This window comes from Vidua chalybeata, chromosome 1, assembly GCF_026979565.1.
Source record: "Vidua chalybeata isolate OUT-0048 chromosome 1, bVidCha1 merged haplotype, whole genome shotgun sequence".
In the NCBI taxonomy this organism is placed as follows: Eukaryota; Metazoa; Chordata; class Aves; order Passeriformes; family Viduidae; genus Vidua; species Vidua chalybeata.
In genome coordinates, this window is record NC_071530.1 from 111,025,908 (window position 1) to 111,053,486 (window position 27,579).

Sequence of the window (27,579 nt, forward strand, 5' to 3'; positions counted from 1 at the left end):
GCTGCTAAATACAAAGAATGATAAATACACAGTCTCATCTGGTCATCCTATTAGGTCTGCCACCTACTGCTGGATATACTGGTTTGGTATTGCTTGTCATGCAAAAGAAAAGGTTTGCCAAATCTATCACACTAGCTAAGTAAAATCACACAAACTGAGCTCTGTTACACCCTTTCCAAGCTGGAAGATAATTACCCTGTCTCAGAGTTACTGGGCAGGAAGGCAGTGAAGGTATTTATTAATAGGAGGAGGAGTAGGCTGCTGTAGAAATGAAGTGTCACTGCAGCTGGCTGGAGCTTTGAACCCAGCAGTGTCTGCAAGTCACGTGGATCATGGAAATTCCCCTTTACAAGAAGTTGAGGAGGGACAGGAGAGGACGGTAGAAATTACACAAATCAGTTTACTGCTCTATAGGAAGAAAAATCTAAAGGCTTCCCAAACAGAGCAGAAGCTTTCCTGAGAAAGGATGCATGCTCTTTCCTACAAAGTAGGACATGCTTGAATTTACTTTATATGTAAATGACCAAAAAAAGTTTGTGTGCTTTGTAAATGAGAGGGAGGGAACAGAGTCTTATAAGAAATCTCTAGGACCTTTCTTGTGCCAGTAGATGACTTGAAATCAGAGCACTGGAGAGAAGCAGAACTGCTGGGACAAATCCGCGTTTGGAATGGGAAGAGCAAAAGAGGTGGGAAGTGCTCAGTATCAGCATCTCACATCTTCTGGGACTGCTTTCCTTGTGAAGCACTCTGGATCAGACAAGGTTTCTTGTAGTTTTGAAGCTGGAGATAGTACTTAACTCAGCTCTGTTTCTTGACTTCTTTGCTTTGGGTGTTTGCCTTTGTGCCTTCCCCGTAGTGCCCCAGAGCCGAGCCCTGAGTAGATGCAGAGGAATTACTCAGGAACAGTGAGACAGCATAGGGCTGGGCTGTTAGTTACCAGCAAGCTGAGAAATCTGCCAAACTGTGAAGTAGATGGGGGGTTTTGTTTTGGTTTTTGTGATTCATGCACAGCTCATAAAAACAGCCGTTCTTTCCTTTGACACTGGAAGCCGTAAAATTAATGTTTCTGTTTATCTTTTCAACAGGAAAGCATATGTAAATAGTGATATACATGGTTTTCTGATTTACACTCTGAATTTGTCCATTTCTATAATTTGTCAAGCTATTCTCCACTCAGTAAATGCCTGGATAGCAGCCACATGGGGTTGCTTGAATTCTTTCAGTTGCTAAAAATAAGTTGGGTTTGAAGTTTTTTTCTGTAACTGCTGAGGATATTTGAGGCAATAATCAGTGACTGTCTGCCCATATTACAAATTGTTTTCATGCAACACTGCATTTCCAGTCTTTGGCAGGGGGAAGAAAACAGATCTGTGCAGTATGGAAGAAAGCATACAGTACACAGAGACACAGTAGCAGAAGTCAGGGCTCAATGCCCACAGGGGAAACACAGTTTCTGGAGACAAAGTTTTGAACTAGAAGGCGTTTGATTTAAATCACTTTAATTACATTCAGTCCTAATTTTTCCTCTTTGGTCCTTCAAATTAACAAGTATGGGTACTACTTATATTACAATTGTAGTATGTGCTTCTGGGTGATGTTGTTCCTTGTTTACTACAGATTCTCTGATGTACTTTCTTCTTCCATTTAATTGCTTTGCTTTCTACTCGCATTCTCATATCCCTCTTGCCCAATTCTTGTTTTGTTTGGGGTGACTTTTTTTGTTTTGATTTGGTTGGTTTTTTTTTTTTTTTTGGTCAATATTCATTCCAATTAAATTCAGTGCTTTACAGCATTTCAAGGGATATTATTGTAGAAGCCCCTTCTGCATCAGTTTGTGTCAGTAGGTTCCACACTGTGGGTGCAGGAATAGCTACTGTGCACGGAGAGAAAAAATATATGCTGAGAGGGAGCAAGTGAAATCCTCCTGAGACCAGGTAAGCCCTGGAGGGCAGCAGTCCTGCTGAATCCACTGGACACCCCAAGATCCCATAAACTCTGAAGTGTAAAAGTTTGCTAAAACTGCCTGAGACATCCACTAGCATTCATTAGTATCAAACAGGATTATAACCCAGCAGCATCTGAAAAAGTGGCAAGTGTAGGCTACAGAGCTGCATACACAGCTGGTGAAGGAAGGGAAGGGACCCCTGAGGAACTCTCTGGAAGCCAGTGGCCACTAGTCCAACCTCCCCACCTGGGTTTCACTTCCTGACTGTAGCTGTAGTGGGATGAAACAAGGGGCTATGGGACGGGGAGAACTGAATGTACTATGTGAACAGTCATTGGCTACTAATAAAAGCTACTCGATTCTATTAATAACAGCTAAACTCAAAAGCATTTTATGATAAACATTGATCTGTTTCCCCCAGTGTAGTTCGCTCATCAGGGAAATGGATAGTCTAACATAGGGAACTTGCAGCTATGGGTAACTTTACACATACCTGCAAATATTTGCATGACAACAACATAGAGCAAATCATAAATTTCTGCCCTGAAAAAAAAAAAAAAAAACACATAATAATATCTATCTCTTTTACTGCATAGGATTTTCTGAAACTACTCTTTAAACTGCTCTTAATTTTTTTTTTCTGTATCTTAAGATCTTTTCCATTTTCCTGATCCTCTACATCTTCGTCCTCTTGTATTTTACCCTTTTTGCCTATGTTTTCCAATGTGGAAGAAGGAATTTCTTTAGGTATATTGATAGATGACTTTTTAGGAGATGGGCACCTACTTTAAAATCAGTTCAGCCTGTGTGTGTTGCGGAGTTTTGAGGAATTGAGCTGTGCATAGCCTGCCATGAAGTAAAAGGACATGGCATCCTTTTCTCCTTGCCTTCATTGCACATCTTTTTTCCTCCACCCTTTCAAAGGAGAGTCCAGCTCTCTATCCTTACCTTCCTTACACCCACTAGGACCTTTACTGCATTCCTTTGTCCACCTAAACTAAATTCCACGCTAATGATCTGGTGTTTCCTACCACTCCCTTGCCTGGGCTGCTGCAGCATCTCGAGCCAGAAGGACGGGTTGAGGTGTTGGCATGGTTCACAGAGCAGGTGGAGACCTGGCAGTGCTGCTGCACACAGCAGCAAGTGTCAATTATCTCATCTGGCCACAGCGACTGCGCTGCTCCCTGCAGCTCAGGTAAGTACCTGTTTGCAGGCAAAAAGGCAGGAGCTGTTGCTGAGATGTATCTCTTTGGCTTGACCTGTGCAAGCATCAGCAGAATCAGCTTGCAGGTTTTAGGAACTTGTGCTATGAGGATTTTTTTATTTGAGACAGTATGAATGAAGTTCGGTGTGGTGGTGTTACTCAAATCCCTCTCAAACTGAGGTCTACATACTGAAGACAATTAAGTACCTCTGACTTCAATATGCTATAAATATCACACTCTTCAGAAAGTGTAGCATGGAAAACATTCCATGAGTGTATTAAGTGTCCTATTTCTAACGGGATCACTATGTCTCTCCACTGCTGCTGCCTGTTAGAAGTTCTGCTCAACACCTCCTGGTGAGACATGTCTTCTAACCATTATTTCAACTAGTAAGGATGGGACACTCTTGGAGTAGTGCTGTCAGATCCCAGCTTAACTTCAGTAGGGCACTACTTGGGCAAAAGCCAATATACCATGATGGATTTGCTGTTCCTTTGCCAATAGGATGCCTGAGGTTTTCCAGCTGTGCTGGAATCACTTTCCACATTAAACAAATGGAGGAAAAAGAGTACATTGAAAAGCAAAGCTTAAGAGGCTTGGAGAGATTCAAAGAAATGAAACAATAATATGTTTAATAGCTAATTCTCATTCTGGTTTGGCTTTAAGTTAGCTTCAGCCTTCCAGTTTGCTAGCAGCCCTCCTAAGTTCTCTGCCAGGATGAGTCACAACTTCTGGAGCTGGGATCCAGTCCTTTAGACAAGCCATCTTTAAAGGTCTGATTACCTTTTCCAGATGATAGTGAAGTATAGTGAGAATTGCTTAATGTTTTCCTCCTCTTAAAACAGGGGTTTTGATTCACCTGTGGGAGCTTCTTACATCCCTTGGTCCCTGATGCAGTCTGAGTACCCCTGGGATCCTATTTGGTGTGGTTTTGTGCTGTTATGCAGAGATAGATGTCTTTGGAATACTCCTCCCTGTTGGGCTGTCTCAACTAGTTGACTAGGAATGCAAAACAAGCAATAACCAGAGCCCTGGTCTGATTGTAAACCATTATTTACCTGCTAGGAGTGATATTTCCTGCTGACTGTGGAGTTGAATTAAGAAACTTAGCCATGTAACCACAGTTTGTAATTCAGGGCACAAACTGAAACCCATATAGGGTGGCTCCATCTTATGTTTCTGTAGTCTGTAATGTACCACTTGAGAGAATGGATGTGAGGACAAATTTAGCATTCATAGGCAATTCCCTCCAGGAACACAGAAGGGAATAGGCCTTAATGTGGCTGCTACAAGGGGGCAGCACCATGATTTCATTGTTAAGTGAGACACTTCAAAGGACTGCCAGTGTTTTTGTGCTGTATTGGCAAAAACACAGGCTTTCCTGGATTACAGTTACTGTGCTTCTCAATGGCAGATTTTTTTTTTCTCTCTGAAAAGCTGTTCAGGCAAGTGCAGCAAGGCTCCAGTTGCATGACACAACGGTCATAACTGATTGCCTGTGCTCGGAAGAAGCCTGGTTGGATGAAGAAAGACCAGTGTGCCTGGAAATCATGAATAAACTCAAAATGCAGCACTGCATGAGGGAGCTCATAGACCTGCTACTATATCAGGGGGCATCTGATTGTTGTGCAGATGTGTTAGACACTGAGCCATTGTGAACACAGCTGAATTAGGGCATTGTAATGAAGGATTTCTACTCATTTCAATTTTCAGCATACAACTATTGCATCACTGCTCAACCAATGCAGACAAAGACCATCCAGTGAATCTTTTTTTTTTTCACTCCTATTTGGTAGCTGAACTAAAGGTTTCATGTTTTCTTTTCAGTGCCAAATTGCTGCAAGGAATAATTCAAGCCGGCAACCAGGGAAAGTGTTTGGATGCTCAAAGTAAGTATGTTTGCGCATTTGTGGTTTTTCACCCAAGAACTTGTGTTTGGTGTCTGTAAGGCAGTAGCTGGATAGGTTTGGTATCAATAACAAGTGATACTGCTTTCCATCAACTTTGACTATGTAATAGTCATTAAACAAAACTGACGAAAGCTAAATGAGAGGCCACAGACATCTTAATTAATGAATAATTTTATAATAAATATAATAAGTAATATGTTGTTTTGTTTTTTTTTTTCTTTTTTACTGGAGTAAGAAGGAAATGGTGGCAGAAAGAAATTAAAAATAAAAAAACACTAGATGTGGTCAATGAATCTGACCTCTCTCTTCTGCTTGGGAGATTTGAGAAATTGTAGCCTTCCCTGCTTTTGTTTTGTTAACTGTTAGCTCTTCTGCACTTTGTTAGTGCTGCTATCATAATGTTAAGTGGAAAAAGAGCAAATTACATGAAGCACAAGTACGGAGTTAGCAATTAATGCCACACAGAATTTGTAAGGTGCTGTCCCTTTTTAAATCCCTAACTATGGGAGTTTAACTTCAACCATCCAGCCTCAAGCTTGGCATCTGTGAAATCTGCTCAGGATTTCCCCAGTCACCTGGGGAAAGTCATATCAGACCAGTGATATCAGACAGGAGGCCCACAAGGTGGCAATGTTTAGAAAGCCTTCGGAAGGGATGTGCCCTGAACAGATCCCTGCTTCCTGCAGTTGCCATCACTTGCTGCCCTTGTACCATTTCTGCTGCATCGGTGCTGTTAAACAGAAAATGCCAGTGTTGCCAAAATCGAGCATAGGATACCTGGTACCAAACCTCTTGTTTGAACGGGTTCACCATTGGCAGTGCTCACCATGCTCTACTGGATAGCATTCCTGCCTTTTCCCTTGGAAGGAACGTGCTGCAGTGGTTTGCAATAGCTTGGGGCTTCTTTATGCATAGCTAGTAATAAACATATGCATGGTACTGGAATGATGCTCAGGCTGTGTAATGAAGAACTTCCATTTTCAAAACATACTGCTGCATTTTTGCTAATGCTTGCAAAGCTGTTACAGTGTGTAAATAAATGCTAACTTTGGATGTAGGAGGCAGCTCAGTTTGCAGTGATACTTTGCGCTTCACAGCTAAAAGTGAAAAGATTTGCTTTACTGCGAAACTGGGGAGTAGCTCCAGGTTATGTAATGCCCTGAAAAAAAAAAAAAAAAAAAAAAAGGAAGTAAACTTAAATATGTTTGCTGAAAGATTTCTCTAGATACCTGATAGGTGTAAGAAACTATTCAGAAAAGTTCTATGGTGAATACAAGAATTGCCACCAGCAATTGTTCACCAGTGCAGACATAGGTTAGTAGGAGAGGGACAGTTAAACAAGGAGCCACACAGTCCAGATACATCAGATTGCAAAACTAACTTCAACAGCAATTAGCAGACCTGTGGAGCTCAAGTGTACTTGGAGATTCTCAGGACAATCAGCCTATAATTTAGTCAAAAGAGTTTCTTATGCCTCAAGGATGAAACAATAAATCTAGAGTACAGGAGGCATCTCAGAGCAAGAGCTAGGAAAATGTAATTTTCTCCCCCATGGATGCAACCCTTCCCTGGAAGGTGTTGCAGATGGAAGTGCAGCAGGACAATGCCCTGTGCTGAGCCACAGAGGCTTTCATCTGTTGCTGTCTGCTCTGGCATGGAGTAGAGGCTGCTCCCTAAAGTCAAGCTTTGTCACTGTGGTTATACTGGCATTGTCACAAGCACTTGGAAACAACAGGAAATCTAAGGAAAACTGTGAGCATGGAGATAGTGCACAACCACCAAGTGGACATTTATAAAAGCAGACTGCATCCTACCTGTCTAACAGAAACTTATCTGACGCGTGCAGATTTCCTGCAATGTGTAACCCTTTCTGCGAAGCAACAGGCATTTTCCAGTGTATTCCCAATGGATTGCTGCTCACTCTTTAGCCTTTCCTTTTCAAATCCTTATGGCCTATTATATATCCAAATGAAGATCTAGTTATCAGCCTTCTAATACCAGAGATTCATTATATTTCTGCAGAATTTGCTGAGCTATTACAATTCCAAATCCATGTAACAAGCTATTATATACTAGTCTTTGCTCAGGAAACCTTCTGGTCAGATTTCAGTGACTTTGAGCCTGACAAATGTGTTTATTTTTTTGTGGAGTTAAGCTATATGGACAACAACATGAGGGATGGATACTGGTATGTTCAAGAAATTTTACAGTTCTTGTATTAGGTGCTCTCATGTGTGACATGTAGATAAGGGGCCTTTTGGCAGTAGCAATTCCTTGATTGATGCACTATCACCAAAACAATTACAATACATCCTAATCTTAGAAAGCAAGGCTGGTTTCTACTGGAACATTAGCTCAGGAATTCTTGTTAGATTTCAGTTATTGTGAGATAGGGGAAGAGAAAGAAAATACATTAAAAGTGTGTGCATGTATATATATCTACATGTGTATATAAAGTATGTTTGTATGATGAACTACTGATTCATGAAGTGTTCAGGGGAGATCAGAACAAAGGCCTGTATGAGCTTTTTTCTTCCCTGCAGACATAAATATCCTCTGGTTGTTCATGATAAAGGTGCATGTACTTACCCAAACCAGGCAGATTAATAATTGCTTCCTCTCACTCCTTTCTCCTTACCTCCCAGCACGAGAACTGGTGCAGAATAAGCCCTATTTGTAGATGAGGGCACTTTTTTCCCCACTCGGTTTCTTGCTACTTGTTTCCCCCAGCTGGTTTTGACAATGTCCACCAAAGAAGACTTGACTTTCCTAAGGGATGCCTTGCAACTTCAGTCAAAAGACTGAAGAAGTGTGAAATAGGTGAACTTCTGGGCTGAGGGGAGAGCTTTTAAAGCATTTTCATTCTGTGGAAACACCATAAAGTCCCCCAAAATGCAGTGGAAGACATCTGTTGAGGAGTCGGTCCTGCACAGGACACAGATGCTTTGTAGATCCAACATGAGAAAAGGCGGAGCCCTAAATCCTGAACCTGAGGGAGCAAAGTTAACCAAATGGAATGTTTGTTTATGGCTGTGCACTCACCAGCCCAATTCCCTTCTTAACTTAGGAATTGGGTAGCTTGGATAGCCTTTTATGGTGCTGTCTGAAGATATTCTGAACTTTGGGGTGATATTTATTTTTCCAGTACCCAATACCAAAAATTATCCCACAGGAGCTCAGCAAAGCAGCTGATGATTCATCAGGAATGTAATTTTGCTTTTCAAAAGAGATAACGTGTGGTTTTGTTCAGAGTTAATGAGATCCTTTCCAACACAGAAGCTGTCAACAACACTGACATACATTTATAGTTACAAAAACACATAGCCTTGTGGTTGGGGCTTTTATTAAATAGAAACCTCATTTTCTACTGTAACCAGAAAAAGGCACTGTTTTCTTGCCACTAGTACCTTTTGTACTCAAAGTGTTAGAAGCCTTTTATTATTATTATTATTTTATACACAATGTGGCTGTTCAGAGGTTACAAAGTGGTGCCACTTAATGCCAGGACTGCTGAAGCCATGATAATATAAAATAATCTACATATAAAAGAAGATACCCTTGTTTCCAGTCATCTTTTATTGCCTTCTGCATCTTGCCTATCAATGGTGCTTCATTTAGAAGCTGGAGAATGTTCATTAAAGGATGATTCAAGTAAAGATTTGAGTTTTGCTCCAGCAGAAAAAGAAACCATAAAATGTAGGACCTTGAAAAATATTAATCCTTGTCAGATATATCAAGTATTTATAGATGCTATAAAAATAACTGTGTAATTTTTCAAAGCAGTTTCTAGATTTTATACATATAATTTTACATGTGCCCCTGTGCTGTGGTATGGTAGGCACCAGGGAGCTTTCCTGGCCTCTCTTCCCATGCTGCTGCTGAAGCTGCATCTGCCCAGCAGGCACTGGGATACTGAGCTGTGGTGCTCGGGGCCTCCAGCAGCAGAGTAAAATCCAGAGGTGGACAGGCTCCAAGAATCAGCATTTTTTAATATTTCTCTGCAATCACTGGAGCTGGAAACTTTGGTGTTCATTAGCTGACTGCTTGGATTCTTATACACTTCAGTTGCTCCATGATCTGCAGCTTGCAGAAAATCACACTCTGTACTGAGTCAGAGTAAAGTGGGAGTCACTGGCAATGCACAGCACACTAATGAGGTCAGGTGGAAGCAGCACATAAGTTGTTCTTACAGTAAAATTGTTCCTTATAATAATGGCTTCTTCAACCTTCTTAGAGAGATGTTTAGCACTAGGTCAAGTATGAGAAGGCCACTTTTGTGGAGAGCGCTGTTGTGTTACAATACAAGGTGGCAAAATTAGAGGTTTTCAGGTCTCGGGACCTAGTAATTTGTTGCACTCAAATCCAAATGTTGCAATCATCTGTAGCATCTTGCATGTCTGCTCCTACCTGAGCCTGGAGCAGGCACAGGAACAGGAATTTGGTGGGAGGTGCAAAGGGGCACAGGGGCAAAGTCAATGGCAGCTGGCTTGAGCCTTAAAAGCCTCAGCTGGAGATCTGCCACCAAAGTGTGCACAGCTTCCACCCATATTAAAAATCCTCTCTGAGTCATTAGACAGGCCAGGTACATGTCCTGGGTACCATTTACTGTGGGCTGGGTACCATTTACTGTGAGAGCACGTGTTTTAAGTCTCCCAGTACCTATTCCTTGTAGAAGGAAGCTGGCAGTGCCCCTGTCTTGAGGTTTATGCAGTGGCTTCCATTAGAACTTCATCCTCTTACAGAAGGTCTGGATTTGGCACACCACTAATGACCTGAGTGGGATGTGTGGGATAAATGCCTTCTGAACAGCACTACTGGAAACTACCCTTACATCATGTTGTAGGTTTTTAAACAAATAACTAATTCTTGTGTCTGTGTAAAAGAACAATATTGACTGTGCTCAAGTATTTTCAGGCTTGATCTGATTTCATAGCTAGGATCATTTTTGTGTAATGTAAGAGGCTTCACATAATCACGCTTTTAAATCTACAGCTTATGTTTGACAAGTGGGTCATTGGTTAATGGAAGCAAGTAAATCCAGCTGTTTATCTTTTCAGTAAGACCATGCACTTTCTGTATGCTCTTGTCTGCTCAGAATGGAGATGTGTCCATTTTTAATGACTCTCCCTCTATTTCAGAGTAGGGGTGTGAGCTTTATCTCATATTTTATTTCTTCCCTACATTCAAATAAAATAAAGTCACAGTATTACTTAGTATTACTTCTGCTGGTATCCCACCTGATCTGCAAATTTGTGGCAGCAGTTGTGGTACTATTAATTTAATTACTATGTGTGATTTTTAAAAAAGTTGTTAGTTTGACTTAATGCAGAAAATTTGCTGTTGGACATTGCTTAAAAGTTTTCTTGCTCCTTTATTTCTCCTACCCAAGCCCCCAGTATTTCTATGTGTTGCTCTCAAGAAATGCACCTTCCACTAAAGCAGACCAGCAGTAGCTTTCTCCCAGATAGCTTTAAGTCTTAACATTTTTGGAGTAACTTGAAATTTCAGGGTTTCAGAAATTGCTATGTAAACCTTCTGTAGGGTCCTAGCATCTAAATAAAACACTTGCAGCACTAGGTTAATAAAGTGCTCAAAGTATTAATGGAAACTTGGTCTAATAGGTCAAGCTCCAAAAGTCCTCTTAGGGAATGTCTGTCAGCAATATAATTTTTGTGACACAGTTTTCATGTATTCTAATTTTTTTTTCAATTCAGACAACTAATATAAGTGTAACATGATTAAAGCTGTCTATGAAAATTATTTTTCCTCTTCATGTGAAAGCTATTTTATTAATAAAGACTTAGCATAAACACTAAGAAGATAATGAGCATTAACTTGCCAGGGGAAAGAGTCTGTTTTCCATCAATAAGTGAGAAAACTAAAACTTTGAGATTAGTTAGGGTATTGTGCTAAGTAGCAATTAAATTATACTCAACACTTTCTTGCTCCCAAATGCTTTAGTACTTGCAAATAGAAACTATTACTTTTAGAAGTGTGTTACAGGTCTAAATTCTTAACAAGTTTAAAAGCATGTGGGTAAGAAATTCTCAGAAAGTAAAGAGCAGAATTCCTCAGATGCTTGCATTTGGCTGGGAAGGAGCCTGAATTAGCTGAAAGCAAGTCTATTTGTCTATGGGAAGGCAAGCTTCTGTTTGAAAATATTGTGTGTAATACATGTATTTGCTCTAGCCCAAAGAGGAGGCACTCCCTGATTGCTCTGGGAGCTAGAGATCACAAATAAACCCTTGGCAACCTAGTTTTTCAGAGGCGCTGAGGTGCCTCAGGGATTTCAGCTCTTTGGTGTGTTAATGGCAGCAATGTGTCACACGAGGTGTGTGAATCCCGGCTGTGATGCAGCCTTTAAATACAGGTGTCACTTCTTGGGGTGGCTGCGTGTGAAGGTTCGTGCAGCTCAGCAGGCAGTACTGCAGCCCATTCCTCCGGGCCGGGATGGAATGAGGAGTAAGTGGCTGATGACAGTATGCGAGCTGGACAATGAGTATGCTGGGGACTTGTCCGAGGGGAGGAAACCAATTTGACCCGGGTTCTCTGCAGGTGGCTGAGGAAGGGAAGTGGAAATTGCCCCAGCCTACAAAGGATTATGCCTGACAAAGGAAGAGTGGAAAAGAATGGGAGAAAAAACAATGGAGAAACCTCAGGTGTGGAACAAATCCTGAGATAAAAAGGAGGAGGGACTCATTTAGTTGTAGCAGTGGAGAAGAAGGATTGGATTTGCTGAGCTGCAGAGCTGGAAGTACTGAAAAGATTAGAAAGCCACCCATGGAAGAAAGGATGGAGATGCGCCACAGTGATGCTGAGGATGACGCTCGCACAGACTTGTGACGGTGTTTTGTGAAAGCTGGTCATAACAGCAGGGCCTCTTTCTGTGCTTGTAAAATGAGGAAAGCTGACAGAAATCAGTTTTGGTAAAATGCTATGAATGTCCCAGATAAAAAGCAGCTATCAGGAGAAAGGGGAAGGTTGCACACAAACAGAAAAGCACACCACCTTCTGTGTAACTTCTTGGCATTTGCTAATTTCATGGGCAATGAGACACCCTGGCTCTGTAAGAGAGTGATTTGTAGTGTGCTGTAGGGTCCTGAGGAAACTGTAGAGTATTTTGCAGCAAGGCACTCACCGGATTTTTGGGCTGGGGCTTGCAATCACAGAAACACTCACACAGTACTGAATGACTTGGCAGCGTGATTTTGATTCTGGTCAGGCATGAATGCACAATGGATTTTTTTAAATGTTAGCTAGAGCATGTAATACTGTTTATGTTGGCTTTTTGCTGGGTGTGGGAGGACAGACACTTAATTAACAGTTTCCTGGGACAAAGTAACCCCTTCAAATCCTAGTTTGTAAAGATCCAGTCTTTGTCAGCTAGTGAAACATTCATGATCCAGTAAAGTTTAATAGACCATCTGCTGGAATCATTACTTTCTCGTGCCAGCCTTCTCCCTTCCTCTTTAGCAGTGGCGAGCATCTTGGGCAGGTCAGACAGGTCTATATCAATTGACTGAAATGCCTTCAAAGTGTATCACTAACATTTTCAGTGTAGAGCAGTAAGAAGGTATATCAGAGATGGAGACTGTCCACTCCCACTTGATTTTTGATCACATTTTTACCTTTTTCCAGACACCCCTCCTGAGCCCCAAGTAAGCCAAAGATTCCTCAACAGCTGAAAATACGTAAATAAATGCTAGACTTAGTCTCTCACATTTCCAAGCCCTTCCAGGCTTTCACCATTTATAACTTGTTTTACTGGTTTTGTTTAAGATACCCATGTCTGAAGCTCTGACTTTTCCCAGCAGTAATAGTCATAAACTGTACTGTGTGGAAACTTGAAAATCCCAAATCCTTCTCTTCTAGAACACTCATCTCACTTTCATTTAATTCAAATTTTGTCATCCTCTGAAAAAATGTAGGAATCCAGGTTACCTGAACATTTTTTATGATTTTGCTTTGGCTTTCCTTTTACATCTGACTTGTGACAAAACAAGCCTAGAAAACTAGTTAACACCTCGGTGCTAATGGAGGTGGTAATGGTACATCTAGAACAGCTCCAGCCAAATAATCCCATGTAAATGTATGCAAATGAGCCATGAGTCAGTTTCCAGTCTCAATTCCTTTCAACCAGTATTAAAGACCCAGGAATCCTTACTCAAAGCATCTATTGATCACAGCATCCATTTCCAGGTTTTTAGATGAGAGCAGCTCCACAAGGTGGTCTGAAACTCTACTTTAGCCCAGTGGATATCACTGAAAACAAAGAGACAGACACTAAATAACTCCAAATGTTGGGTTAGTTTGGAGTTAATGGAAGTAAAAATTCCTTCTCTTTGGAACCATTCCTCATTGAAGTATTTCCTGCTCTCATGGGAGTTTTTTGTTATGTAGAAAGTATAAAAATGTCCCGGCTATTCGGTGTGAACTTCTTATGTTTTAAGTAAGGAATCCTTTGATGTATACTGAAGAATGCTTCTTTCTAAATAGGAATTTGAGGAGTTTATTCTTTAAAGCAGCTGGATTCAGCTAATTCGATTTAATATATGTCCATTAAACCAATTTATTAATTTTGATCTAAGAATTAATGTAAAAAGTACACAATTAGTCTTAAAATATCTTATTCAAGGGTTTTTGAAATCCTGTTCCTGTGAACATAAGTCCTTGTTCTGTAGACAGTTCTTGAATCTTGAATTAATCCTTTGATTTTTATTTGATTTCTACAGCAACTATAAAAGGTAACTTTTATAACTGGTCTTTCTAAAGGAAAATATCCACAGTCTGTGGCTCTACAAGATATCTCTCTTTAGCAATCAATTCATGCACTAATGATCAGATTGGATTTGTAGCTCGTAAGACTAAATTTTCAAGTACCCTTAGCGTACAAAGACTCTGAGATTTATTTTATTCTTCCTCACAGGCACAGAACACCTTTTAAAATGTTAAATGTGAGCTCTGAAATATAAATATGTCTGTATATTTAAAAATAGACTCGAATTACCTCATAGGGATGTGGTCCATGCACATTGTGTAATTGGGACAGCCCTCTCTTTTTTTTTTTCCCTCTTTATCTGTGTCTCTCCAGGGAAGGCAAATAATCAAGACTTTGCTTAAAGTGGCAACACTAGAATCCCCAAGGGTGGGAAACTCATTCTTTGTCTACAGGATGTCTGGAGTGATAAGTAGCTGTTTAAATACAACTTATGCAGTGTTTCTTTGTCCTGACAAAATTATCATTTGCTGTTTGTCATAGTGAAATATGCCCAGAAATACAATGTATAGAATGAGCTGGTGGGATGGTGGTGGGACAATTTATTTAGGGCTGTGTAAACAAAGAGAGTCTATAAAGTTACAGTTTTGAATTTTTACCTGAAGTGATTTTATGACACTGTTTTCCTTTGGGTTGATCAGTGCTGTTGACAGTATGTCAGCAAAATAGGAAACACCAGTTCTACAGAACCCAGGTCAGCTTGAAACTTACCATGCACCTCATCAGGTCTGATATATGTTTGCTGGGTTAGTAACACTGCTGTTGCTGACCCCTTTATGGATGTTTCTGTGTGATATGTTATTGTCACAGGTTAGAACTGTGCTCTAGTTTAGGCTGGCACAAGCCAGTGCTCTCTAATAGCCATTCAGTTGCAGACACCTCACTTGTACTTCACACAGATAACATGCAAATCTGGATCTCCTGAATCTTCTGTTCCTAATCTGCTACAGGCAACTTTAGAAATTAGGCTGATTTTGATGCAGCCTAATTAAGTATGTTCATGGTTATACCCATCTTACTGACCCTCCTCACGCTGGGAATAAAGTATGTCAATGTACCTTAATGAATTGGGACTTCCTTGAACAACCAAGGTGCGTCCAAGACTTAACAGAGCAACTTCTTTTAGCTCTTTCCAAACTTTCCTCCTGAGTTGCTTTATTCACTTATTTTCAAATTTAAACACTGTCGGCCAACTCCCTCAGGAGAAAGAGACTGTTTCTGCATGGATTTCTTATAAACATACATACTTGAGTGCTAGAATTAACTGATTTTAATCTACAGTGTGTAAATCTGTGGCATTACAGAATTCTGTTAATCTTTGTTGTGATAAAGGAAGACTATGATAATAGTTAAATTACAAAAGTAGACTACATTGCTTAGGACTGCTGCTTTCCAAAAGTTGTTGCTACCTTCCAACTGTTTTCTGAAATCTAGTCTTGGGTTTTCTTTCCCCAGTGAAAAAAACTGCACTTGTGACAGGAATGTTCGTGAAACTCCTCAGAAAACTGATGTACATGGCCCAAAATACTTATACTGGCATGATGTTTGCTGCAGTTTGTAGCTGGGCTCTATTCTGAAAAGACTGCAAGCAATATCACACTGACTCCTTTACAAGCTTGAACATGAACAGAGATGTCAGAGATGAAGGATGCTTGCTGGCCACTCTAGGGTTAAATGTGTTTTTCTTAGTCTCACTCCCTATTCCTCCCACCGCCCCAAAGTTATCCAAGCGGTGGGGAATTTCTGCAATCATTAATTGTATTTGTAGTTTGGCTATGTCATTAAATACTCCCTAAAACCATGGTGGGGGAGGGGGGTTATCCCCTCAAAAATGCATCAGCAGAAGTCGCTAGCCTGGCCATCACCTCTGCTGTCAGAGGCTGTACATTGATTGCTTATCGGCATTAAAATATTTATAATTTATTTCCACATTAGCTGCCTAATAGAAAATTCTGGCTTGAGTATGTCTGAGGTCTTTCTAATGCTGCATTTTGGGCTTTTAGAGGATTTTACTCTCAGACATTATAAATTAGGCTTCATGGCCTTCCTACTGCAGTAAGCGATGCTTAGAGCAACTAAAGAGAGAGAAACTGAAAACAAAAGCTCTGAAGAGAAAGGAGGAACCAGATTTTGGAGAATGATGTTTAGGCCTATTCCAGTACTTAGTAGTATTACTGGATACTTAGTATCCAGTATTACTGGACACTGAGTATCCAGCCCTTAGCTAGTATTCTCTCTACCTGGTTCACCCAGCAGAAATCAAAGTACTGGAATGCATGTGATGTAGTACAGTGGTGCTTTTTGCATCAGCAGTACACCTGGGACTTGCTATGTGGCTAGAATGGCATGGGAGAAGGTGGACTTGAGAGGATGTGACATCTCATCCTTGAAGATTTTCAAGATTTGGATTGATTACGATCATGTCACCAAATGTGACCTGATCTCATACAGGTGATGATCGTGCTTCAAGTGGGAGATTGGACTGGACAACCTCCACAGGTCCCTTTCAGCCATTGCCTCTGTGGTCTCAGTGCTGAAGATGTATTACATCAGGTTTTGTAATTCCACCCTTCGGCATTAACTGCTTTCCTGGCTCTTTGCTTTGCTTAGTCGGCACATCACTGGTGAGTACCAGATTTCAGTACTTTCAGCATTCCACAGGTGGGGCTTTTTGTTAACACCAAGGCTGACCTTCTATTCTTTGGATCAATTCTCTATTTGTGTGCCTAGTGCATGTAAAAATCTATAAATGCAGCAAAGATGTACAGACATCTAATAACAGCAACAAGTTTCCTCTCTCTTTGACACCTTTAAGCTTAGAATGATGGAAGTGGGAAGAACATTCTGGTGGCTTCCAGCACCTAAAGACAGGAGTTGTGCTTGTGGGCCACACAGTGCCCAGAAACAGAGATGTAGGTAGAGGGAATGCTGTGCATATCGCACCCATATTGCACCCGTGCAGTCCATATTGCACCCAGAGCCTCCGAGGCTGTGCTGATGGACTGAAGCACACTGAAACATGTGCTTTCTGAAAATCAGTACCAGGCTTCTTTTGCTGATGCCTGGCTTGGTCTCCATAAAGGTAAGGCACTGTGCTGAGGCAGAGTGCGTTCTTCTGACCTTGAGTCCTAATGCAGAGGCAAGAAGAGATCTGCAGCAAGGCTGCCATGCTCTCCTCACCTGCACTTCTCTTCTGTAGCTTTGTTGGTACATGTTTTAAACAGCTTTAGAGACTTCAATAAAGAAGCTTCTGTTCTTTGCCACTGGTGAAGAAATAAAAATGTTTTTATAAGTTAGGGTTGCAGAGTGTTTTACTTCTTGCTCCCTAGCAGAGCAGGTAGGGTTATGTCTGGTAGATAAAGACCTGCTATAGATTATTTTTATATTATTTATATTTTTATATATAGCATTTCTGGCATGTCCATGTTCTTGAGTGTTACTAAGACACTTACTGGCCTTTTTAACAGAATGTTTTTTGTTGCTTGTTTTGAAAAAGGCTCAAACGTAGCTTCCTCCAATTACTAGATGAATGAAACATCTTTCAATAAAGTGTGCCAATTGCAAATGTCCATAGGTTACTGAAAGATAAATATGAATATATTTGAAAACCTAAGATTCCCTGTCTTGATGTGCAGAGGGCAGTGGCAAATTGGCAGACTAACTTGAGCCTTGTTAGAGATTGCCCTAAAATGTGTGTTAGTCTATACATCTGATTTAAATCCAACAAGATTCTCAGCAGTTCAAGTGTTGTGCAGTTGGTGTTATTGATTTTATTCACCTTACAAGCTCCCTGTGAATGGCCTATATTATGAATATAATAATGTAAACTAAGCTTTCAGTAGTGTCATTTCAGTCTGAAAGATTAGGTAAAGATTAGGTAAAATTTCATTAAGTCACTTTCTTTGTGCAGAAAAAAATCTGATCAAACTCATACTTCAGAACTTCTGAGTTAAAATATCTGCATGTGTCTCTGAGAAATATTAGAAGTACTCACATGACTTTTGTTTGACCTACCATCTTAAGATTCTTTTTAAAAGAGAGTTAGATGTGGGGGCATGTATTTTTTAAGATGTTAGTAGATCAGCCCAAATATTTTGTATCTAACAGCCATGAGGTCATATAGATCTGTTTAGAGACTGTGTCTATATACATGCTTGTTGGTTTCTGCTTAGAGAAAACAATTTGTAAACAGCTGGACAGTGTTTTTCTACTGTAGTAGAACTGTGGGTTTTGATGCATTATTGGGACGTGAGGGTAGGTTTTGACCATAGTGAAGTTCAGGTCTGCTCCTGAGGATGACCAGCATTGATCTGTGGTAAAGTCAGACTTTGAAGCACATTGCTATTTAGGCAAGGGGAGATATGCAGAAATCATAGAGCTTTGCAGAGGGAAATGGACTGGGGAGGATGCAAAAAGTCTTCTAGAAGAAGGGAAGGAAGGGATGAGGATTGTGTGATTGGTGGTGCTAGCAGTGCCAGAAGTTCAGTGCCACTGCCTTGGCAGGTCTCTTCCCTTCTTGTTTCTGATCCAAGGAAGATTTTGAAGGATGTGCCATCAAATGTTTTTTTCTGTGTAAGCCTGAGAGCTGGAGAATGCTGGAAATGTGCAATGCAGCTTGTCAGGTGTTATGCTGTGCTCTCCAGTGAAGTTGTAAGCAGAAATACAGAGCTTGCTATCCAGAGCTTTGAACATCCTGGTGCTTGGGGTGGAAATGCAGGCAGAGTAGCAGACACAGGAATCGGGGGGAAAAAAGAGCATAAAATAACGAAGACCTTCTTCATGTGCTGCTTTATAATTAGGAGTTCATTAATTTTTACATCTTATAGTCTCATGTCACTTAATATTTATGCCCTTTTTAAAAATAAAGCGTTTGCCATGTGAAACACGAATCCCACGCGATGATTCTTGCGAGCTGCAGCCCGTGCGGGCGGGCTTTGTGCGGTGGGGATGGCCATCGCCCCCGGCACACCCGCGCCGAGGGGAGATGCTGGGGAGAGCTGGGCGCCGTTCCCTGCTGCGGCTCGCCGCTGTGTAACCGAGCAGCCCGGCGTGGGGGCTCCTTCAAAGGAAGCCCGATAGCTCCTTGGTGCGGGGAGACGGCGGACGATGCTGAGGTACCGGGGCACGGAGGGTGACGCTGAGGCATCGGGCGTCGAGGTCTCGGCTGCTCTCGCCCGAGCCGGGCGCGCACACGGCTGTCACAGGCGGCGGTGGGCAGGGGCACGGCGCGGTGCCCACGGGCGAGGCGGCGTTTCTGTGCCGCCCACGGGTGCACGGACAGGCGCGGGGGCGGCGGGACCGCCGTGCGCGGCCGGGGCGTGCGTGGGGGTGCCCCGGCGCTTTGTCTGTGGCTGCGCCGAGCGGGGGCCGCCGAGCAGCTCGGGCCGCTCCGCCGCGGGGGGCGGCGGCTGCCCCGCACTCCCGGGGCGAGCGGCTCTTTGTGTGGGGGCGCGGGGCGGGGCGGGCCCCTCTCTCTCCCTTCCCTGCCTTCCCTGCCCTCCCTGCCCGCTGCCGTCCCCGGGCGCAGCGCGGCGCCGGCCGGTTGCCATGGCGAGGGGCGGTCACGTGTGGCGGCGGCGGCGGCGGGGCTGACGCGCGGCGGGGCGGGGCGGGCGAGCGGCAGAGTCGCGGCTGCCGCCACCTTCCGCACACCAGCAGCAGCAGCAGCGGCAGCAGCGCGGGGCTCTGCGGAGCGGCGGGAGCGCCAATGCCCGGACCGACCCAAGCCCTGTCCCCAAATGGCGAGAACAACAACGACATCATCCAGGATAACGGGACCATCATCCCCTTCAGGAAGCACACGGTGCGGGGGGAGCGCTCCTACAGGTACTGCGGGGGGGCTGCGGCGGCGCGGGGGGCGGTTGCATAAGGCGGGCGGGCTGCAGCCCCCTCCTCTCCCCCCGGCCCCGCATTGTCCGGCTGCGGAGCGCTCGGGGGATAGGCGGGATGCGTGCGGGGGCTCGCCGCGCCCGGGCGGAAGAAAGGCGGTTAAAAATGATAATTAAAAAAAAAAAAAAAAAAAAAAAAAAAAAGAGGAGGGGGGGAATAAAAGGGAAGGCAAGAACGCCCCCCGCACAGGCAGCCAGCTCCCCTTGGAAAAGAGCCGCAGCACCTCGCTGCGGATCTCGGAGGGAGGCGGCACCGTGCGGGAGGCGGCGGCCGCGGATGGCGGGGCGCGGGCAGCCCTTCCCCGCCGCGAGAACCGCACCGGGTACCGGGCAGTGCCCGCCCCTCGCCGCCGGTGTGGGGGTGACAGCCGCCCCCCGCTCCTCGGGGCGGGGGTGACAGTTCTCCCGGTGCCTGCGCGGGGGAGGGCGGCTCCATCCCCGCCCCCCGCTCCCCGCCAGCCTCATTTTGTGTTTATTTATCGTCTCTCATTTGGGGGGACACCCGTCTTTTGTCGCAGTTGCAGGCATTTTTGATGAATCGTTTGGCATGCGTTGCTGGCAGAGCTTCTGCATTAACATCTCTGACAATATGTTCCGGCAGATAAGCTCATTAAAATTGTTTGCATTGTTTGATAAGGGTCGCGGCGCAGCCCGGAACGCAACTGGTTTGATGTGCTCCTTGCTGCCGACTCGAAGGGCGATAATACGGCCGGTGGCTCCTTATGTCAATATACAGTTATTTTAAATGCTGCCTGGATGACAGCAAGCAGTGCCTCTGCAGCGACACGCCCCTTAAAGCTGATTTTCGAGCAGCAGGAAATGATGCTGCTCTCAAATATCTGACTAAAGTGGCGAGTTGTAAGCTCGAATACATGAAAACAAACGTGGATGACTTGGCTTGTTTGTCTGAAGAAAATCGCAGTGTTTTTTCTTCTGCTGAGGAATAACGGAGCTGCTACCAGCATTTGGCCATTAATAACCTTAACAGTGAATCTCATTGTTGATCATGCACTGACGGGTGAGCATGAAATGCTTTGGAGATCCCAGTATGTGGTTAGTTTGAATGGCACAAAATTTAGTCCGTGTCTCTTTCTGAAACTGCTTATACTTCGTGCAGTGGAGCCCTAGTGCACACATTTAGCACAAAGTAGCAAAATTTCTTTTGCAAGGACCTATTTCTACTTGCAGAAAGCCTGGAGCTCTCACTTCCTATATCTAAATTTCAGCTGAGTAGTACAAGATTCTGTTTTAGGGGAAAGCTGTATTTCTATCATGCAGCTAAACAGAAATATGAAATAGATTTGAAATGTCATGCATCTACCTTTAGTTACTCTGACATGTCATAGGCACCACCGATTGCTATCTTGTTTCCTTCAGAAGAGTTCTTTGGAAAACCTCTGTTACATGGGGCTCTCCATTCTTCTTTTTCAGTCCGTTTGTATGTGTTTTTCTGCAATCATCAAGTCAGTTTTCTTGTCCTTTTGCCTGTTATATCATACACTGAACTATATCTAGAAAAGACATTTTGTGAGGCTGCTGTGTTCAGCACGTGATGACAGGCATAACTATATCACTTGCCCAGTTTTCCAGAAATTGGGAAGATACTCTGCATCTGAATAGCCTTTTGTCCAGAGAAGTACTCCGTAGTCTTTTAGGGATTTGTGTCCATTTGTATCCTTCTCTAGAGCAATATAAAGGAATACAGAAGTGCTGATGCTAACATTGCATGTTATTTTTGGGCAGTAAATAAGTAATCCAGTTCAATATATTTCAGAAATAAACCTTTAATGCACAAATAAAAATTTCTACTGAGGAATATCTATTTAGGTTGTTTCTTTTCCTTTTGGAAACTTACCATGTTCTGCAGAGTCATATCTGTTGATTTCTTCCTTTCTCCATATCTGTTGATTTCTTCCTTTCTCCAGGAGTAAGGGAGAATGATACTTAACTTGCTTCCATCTGTAGCTGAAGTAGGAAGTAAATCTCAAGCACAACAGAAGGGAAACATTACAGAAAATACATGAAAACTGTGATCAAACTTCTCCTTGATACTGAAAAAAAGGGCTTTTAACTTCCATGACAACCTTTAGTAGCTAGGCAAGTTCAGTTCTTGTTCAGTGTGAGTGGCAGGAGGAGATCACAGGGCACAACAGATGAATTCCATCACTTTTAGTGCCTGCTGCTACACCGGACTGTCGGTGCCATTCCAGACTTCTGGAGCAGCTTGTAGGACCTCACCATATGACACATCAAGTTGCTATGCCTCTGATTGTTGGGCTGGCTTCTTCCATCTAGGAATATGGAATAAATATGTCATTAAACACACCCTGAAGCTTGCCAGCAGATGAGCAGTTGTACAAAGCTAAAACACTTCTGCGTCCTGCATCTTTGCTCCTAAGTTAACCGGCATCTACCATGTGTGTAGAGGTTCAGTATTTGCCTTTCCATCCTTCTCTCCTGTAGTAACAGAAATGCTTTCTCATTTTACAACTTCTAATGTGTTCTGTTCCATAGATATTTTAAAACAGAAGTAGTCTTTACTGATCAGAAAATTTGTGTTCATCAGGTTAGATATTCTCAGACCTAAAAACACCCCTTTGCTATTTTTAATACCAGGTTTTACCAAAGATTTGATATCCAAATCCTGAAGCAGATTTAAAAACAACTGCAGGTTGTACCATTTTACAGACTAGGAAGCCGACATGGACAGAGCTGCTGTAAGTTATCCATGGAGTTGAGGATGCAGCAGGGAATTGAGCTTATACCCCGAGTCCCAGCCATGTGGTCTGTATGCAAAGCCACAAATAGTTTTCCCAAGTCTTCCAAAGGACATATTATATTTTGCAGACTGGGACATACAGGCCCAAGGTGTTAAGTTTCTCATCCAGCTTTACTTAGCTGGTAAATGGAAACCAGGCACTTTGGCATAAAATTTAGTCACAGGGTGACGTTACCTTTCAGAGTTAATAACTGTAATCAATCTGTATTGCTTGAGTGAAATGCTGTTTCTTGTGCTTCAGATCAGGAGACTGTTTAAAATTTGGTACTGAGGTGTCTTTTTGTTGGCCCGAAGTAGACTTGGGGTAATTTCTGAGAACAGCATCACATTTAATGATAGTTTTACTTCTGTGTTCAAAGATGGCTGAAAAAATTAAATGAGAAACCAAATCAACAGTTGTGTGGATAAGTTTTTTTTTTAAATAAGACCTGTTTGCAGTGCTTTTTTTGCCAAACTCCAGGTATGTTGTGTGGTTGATCCGCTCATCATATTTTTACAAGCTAAAGTATTGAGATGAATACTTCTCAGTTCAAATGGCATACTTGTTCTAAACCATCCTGGTACTAAAGAGACAGACTTTGTACCTTCCTTTGCAGGATACTGTTCTTAACTTCCGCTTTGTCTCTGTGTGTTGCTAGAAAAATGGTTTTCTGGTCCTTCATTCCCTGGCTATATTTAGTTTTATACCCAGAACTTGCATGAAGCAGAGGGGAAGGGGCCGACTTCCTGATTATTTCTCTTGAAATCACTAGGCTAAAAGGAAAGAGTATTTCTTTTTTAGTCTTTATCTCTGAGTGTCTACCTTTCTAATGTTATCTGTTTTAAATATTTGTTTTTCCTAAGTGTTGTCTTCAGTCTAGAAATCACTGTGTAAGCAGACAAGTGATGGTGCTGTGCATAATATGAAAGCTAGACAGCAGTGGTGATTTCCTCACCCACTGCTGGAATAAGTTGTGGGGTGTTACAGAGCATATCTGGCTGCCTTTTACAGCACTATGAGCTGATAACTTCCATGCTGAAAGTCAAGATTTACGTTACAGCAAAATCTGTTTTGGTCTTTGCCTTCCGAAATCACGGTGAATTGCCGGATGCAGGCTGGCCCTGGGCAGCAGAGAGCATCCTTCCCTCGGCAGGAGCTGCTGTCCCTGGCTCTGGTATCTCTCAGCCTTTCACACGTGTGGCTTTACTCAGGGTTCAAAGGGGGACCTGTGGCTTTGCCTTACTCTGGGCACAAGGAATTTCTTGCTCTAAAATTAGACTCCACTGAATGTGGTAAGCAGGTAGTTACACTGAAGTAAAAAAGACCATTTGTTTAGATAAAATGAATATATAAAGGCCCAAGCTTGAGAACTGGGAAGATGATACAGAGTAAAAGCAGTGAGTTGTCTTCTCACTTCACAGTATTGATAGGCGTGGCTTCTGCAACTGTAAACACCAGCCAAAGCAAATGCTATTAAATATATTAGCAAGTGAATATTTTCAGAGGCATTTGCTTTTGATCTAACAGTTTTATTGCAGATTATGACAATTTCACCCTAGATGTCATTGAAAGCAGGAAAAAGTCAATAACAAATGTTAAAAAATCAACAAACTAACATAAATAACACCCCATAAATTTGGCCTGTGCTTTTCTAAAAGCTGTAGTTGTGATAACCCTCTTGTCTGCCAAGCATCTGGATTGCAACAAGTAGTTACTATCAGGAGAAAACCATCCTGATGACTTAGAGCCAGCAGTTTATTAGCCAGCATTAAAGAGGAACCATGGCAGAAATCTTTCCTTGGTTCCTGTCAGCTTAGGTACCTCTATTTTCTCTTCTTTCACTTTCATAAAGCTGTCTTCCTATTGCTGCCACTGCTGTTCTTCTTTAATCTTGTTTTCTGCTTAGGGAGTACTCTGCCTAGAGAGAGCTGTTTTGGTGACAATCTTCTGCTGGGCAGATCCAGCTCTCAAAAAGCACAGGGTGAAACTCTCTGAAGATAACTGGGAATCACATGTGAGTGCATGTAAAACTTTCTGAGGGTTAGGAGACTCTGAGATTCTGTTCAATACTGCATCAGTAGTTTGAAACTTAGAGTGTTGGGATATCTCAACGTTATTGGGATATCTCTGTTGACCTGGATTTAGATCTTCCTTGAAGGAAATAATACCTTCATAGTGTTTTGGGGGCTGGAGGTATTTGTTTAAATCAGGGGCTAAAAGGGAGGCAGCTTTTTGGGGACTGGGGAGAGGGGAGAAAACACTCCACAGACAGCCCAGTTTGTGTAAGGACACTGAGATAATTTTCAGGGAGCACAAACTTCTCAGCTTACACCCAAGTGCTCTCACCATGAAGGTCTGAGAACACCTAATTTGCACCCAGCCTCCGTGGGTTTCAGGAACATCCTGTAGGTGGGAGGCTGCATTCTGGTTTTTGTTGTGTGATGTGGGGGTTTTTTAACTACCTTGTTGAGCTGCGTAGCAACAGCAATGTTTTTTTGGCATATTAACAGAAAAAGGAGCAAGTTTGGGACACGCAAGAACTGAACCTGATGCTGGCACTTTCAGAAACAGACATTTTGGCTTCTGCCTAGTGTCTTCAATCCAGTCTTCCTAGAAAGCAGGCACTGGAAAATATGCTGCATTGTGAAAGAAAGGTGATTTGGAGGTGGAGCAAGAGACCTTGATTAAAGCTATTTCTTTGGCTCGTTTGAGGGAGATGCAGTTACCTCATCTGGACCACAGGAATGTTCTTCCAGGGGGCATACCTGGACTAACCTTTTGTGATATAAAACTTGGTTTGGGAGCCACTAAGAAAAGAAAATGCGTGGTAGGTCTACATTTCAAGCCTTGGCATTTGAATGTGTGACTCTTTAAAAATATCTTCAGAGGTTTTGGGGTTTAGTGGGGAAGTTAGTTTAATTTGACAGTCTCTTCTCCTTCCTCATGCCCAAAGCTAATTATAGCAAAGGCTTGCTAAGGAAGCAGATAAACAGTGTGCCAGCTTTTCATTTTGGAAGTGCAACTTTCAGCCTTTGTTTGATAATTGAAAATGAGTGGTCTCGCCACATCTGTTCTCAATCACACCAGCCACTGAGTGCGATGGCACGAAGGCCGTGGCGCGGTGGCGGCAGCAGCAGCAGCAGGCTCGCGCTGCTCCGGGACAGCGTTTGGCTGCTTGCATCCTCCTCGCTCCCTGAATCCTGGCCTCCAGCTAGCAGCGCTGATCGCTCGCTCCCAGGATCAGTGCTGGGGAATGTAAATGGAAAACATCCGCGTTTCTTCTGTGGATGGTGTTAGCTGCGCACTGCGTAGCTGTTTGGATCTTGCTCAGATCTCTGCTGCCTGACTCACCGATAAAGTATCTTCTTCATATTGTTTCATTACAATTAGGTGGGAGGGGAAAGGGAATATCAGCTATAAACATTTACTAAACATGCATTTAACACTCAGGGTTTAAAAATAGTGTTGTTTTCTCTTTTTTTTTAGCACAGTTCTACTGTTTTGTGCTATGAAATATTTAATTCAAGATTAAAATCTTGCCTGTGATATTTTGAGAAAAGTTTGTCTAGTTTTCTAGTGATATACTAAGTTATCAAATATTTTGTAGAGAAGGCTCTGTATACGGAAGCACACCCATTAAATGTCTCAGTTTAGCCACTCTGAAGTAATTTCTTGTTTCTCATAGAGCCCCATGATTAGTGAAGGGTATCTTTGTGTTAAATCTGTTTTTTTTGCTATGCTATCCAAACAGGAAGTGTAAACATTCATCAGTGAATCGAGACTTAAGGATGTAGCTTCCGTAGGAAATCCTACAACTGTGCCAAATCATTCTGCCTGGAGAGGAATATGCCATGCAGGCTGTACTGTTGATCTTCTGGCCTTGTGTATGACCACCTTGCATTGTATTGTTTCAGAGGCTTAATTTTCAATACTATGTTTCTTGGCAATTTGGAGCCCTGAGAGAGATCTCAGTGGAACCCTTAGTTGAGATCTGTGCACTTCAGTTTTATCTTTTAGGAGCAACTCAAGTGAATTTTCCCCGCTAAGGCAGGGTTCCTTAGTACCATACAGATTTCCTACCCAAGCAGCTGTAATTATTCAGAGATGCACATGAATGCAAATTCTTTCCTGTCACTCTGGAATGCAGTGTTGATGCTCAGAAGGGCTTGTTGGCAGTATGTATTAAACAATTTGGGGGGAGTGAAAATTCATTTTAGGCAAATCTTACGCAGTTGTTACGCTTCGCTTCTTAAGGTTAATCTCTGTGGAGCTGGTCCAGTAATATCATGAATAGGAAGCACTGAAATATTTGAAGTAGAATACTCATTTGTTTTACTTACGGATTCAGTGTTACACAAATCATAGCTTGTTAAAATAACTATAGAATCTATGAGTAATTGTTTGTATGGAAGTGAACACATAACGCAGTGATATGAAAGTCCCACGGGAGCTTGTGTATACAGAAAGACCATGGTGTGTAGGAGTGCTGAGAACAGGGAGGCAGTGGTAATTGGTTGGATAGAAGGGATACATTTTCCCAAAAGGACAGCATTCAGTTGTAATTAGTCATTCTATTGGAAACCTTGTAATGCAGAATGGTGTTTGTTATATTTTTGGGGTCCATATTGCTGCTTGCTCGTAATAATGTTTCAAAGTTATACATGATGTAGATTCTAAATCAGGGCCTAAATACGCTGTTTTCAACATATTCATGTTGTGCTAGTTGTCAGATTCAAGGAGGCATAAGAAATATTATCTTTTTATTTTTTTACTTCCTTTGATACATCTGCAATGAAGGCAGACACCTGGGGTTACTCAGCCTGGAGAAGAGAAGGCTCTGGGGAGACTTTAGAACAACCTTCCAGTACCTAAAGGGGGTTGCAAGAGAGCTGGAGAGGGACTTTTTACAAGGTTATGTAGTCGTAAGACAAGAGGCAATTGCTTCAAACTGGGAGTATGTTTAGATTAGGTATTAAGAATAAATTCTTTACTGCGGGGTAATGAGACACTGAAACACGTTGCTCGGAGAAGTTGTGGATGCCCCGTTTCTGAAAATGTTCAGGACCAGATTGCATCGGGCTTTGAGCAGCCTGGTC

General features: G+C 42.5%; 1 protein-coding gene across 4 annotated transcripts in view; it reads left to right on the plus strand.

The window, feature by feature from the left end:
* The window catches only part of MAPRE2 (microtubule associated protein RP/EB family member 2), a 97,712-nt gene that overhangs the window by 21,002 nt on the left and 49,131 nt on the right, over window positions 1-27,579 (plus strand). For 2 of the 4 annotated variants that reach the window (XM_053938245.1, XM_053938232.1), the window contains exon 2: window positions 4,978-5,039. Coding sequence is in view for 3 of the 4 variants with exons in the window: in XM_053938232.1 (XP_053794207.1) it covers window positions 4,978-5,039 (62 nt within the window). In the remaining variant the exon portion in view is untranslated. Of the gene's footprint in view, window positions 1-4,977; window positions 5,040-19,459; window positions 19,663-27,579 lie in introns of those variants that run through there. The other 2 variants (XM_053938238.1, XM_053938252.1) reach the window with 2 other exon arrangements.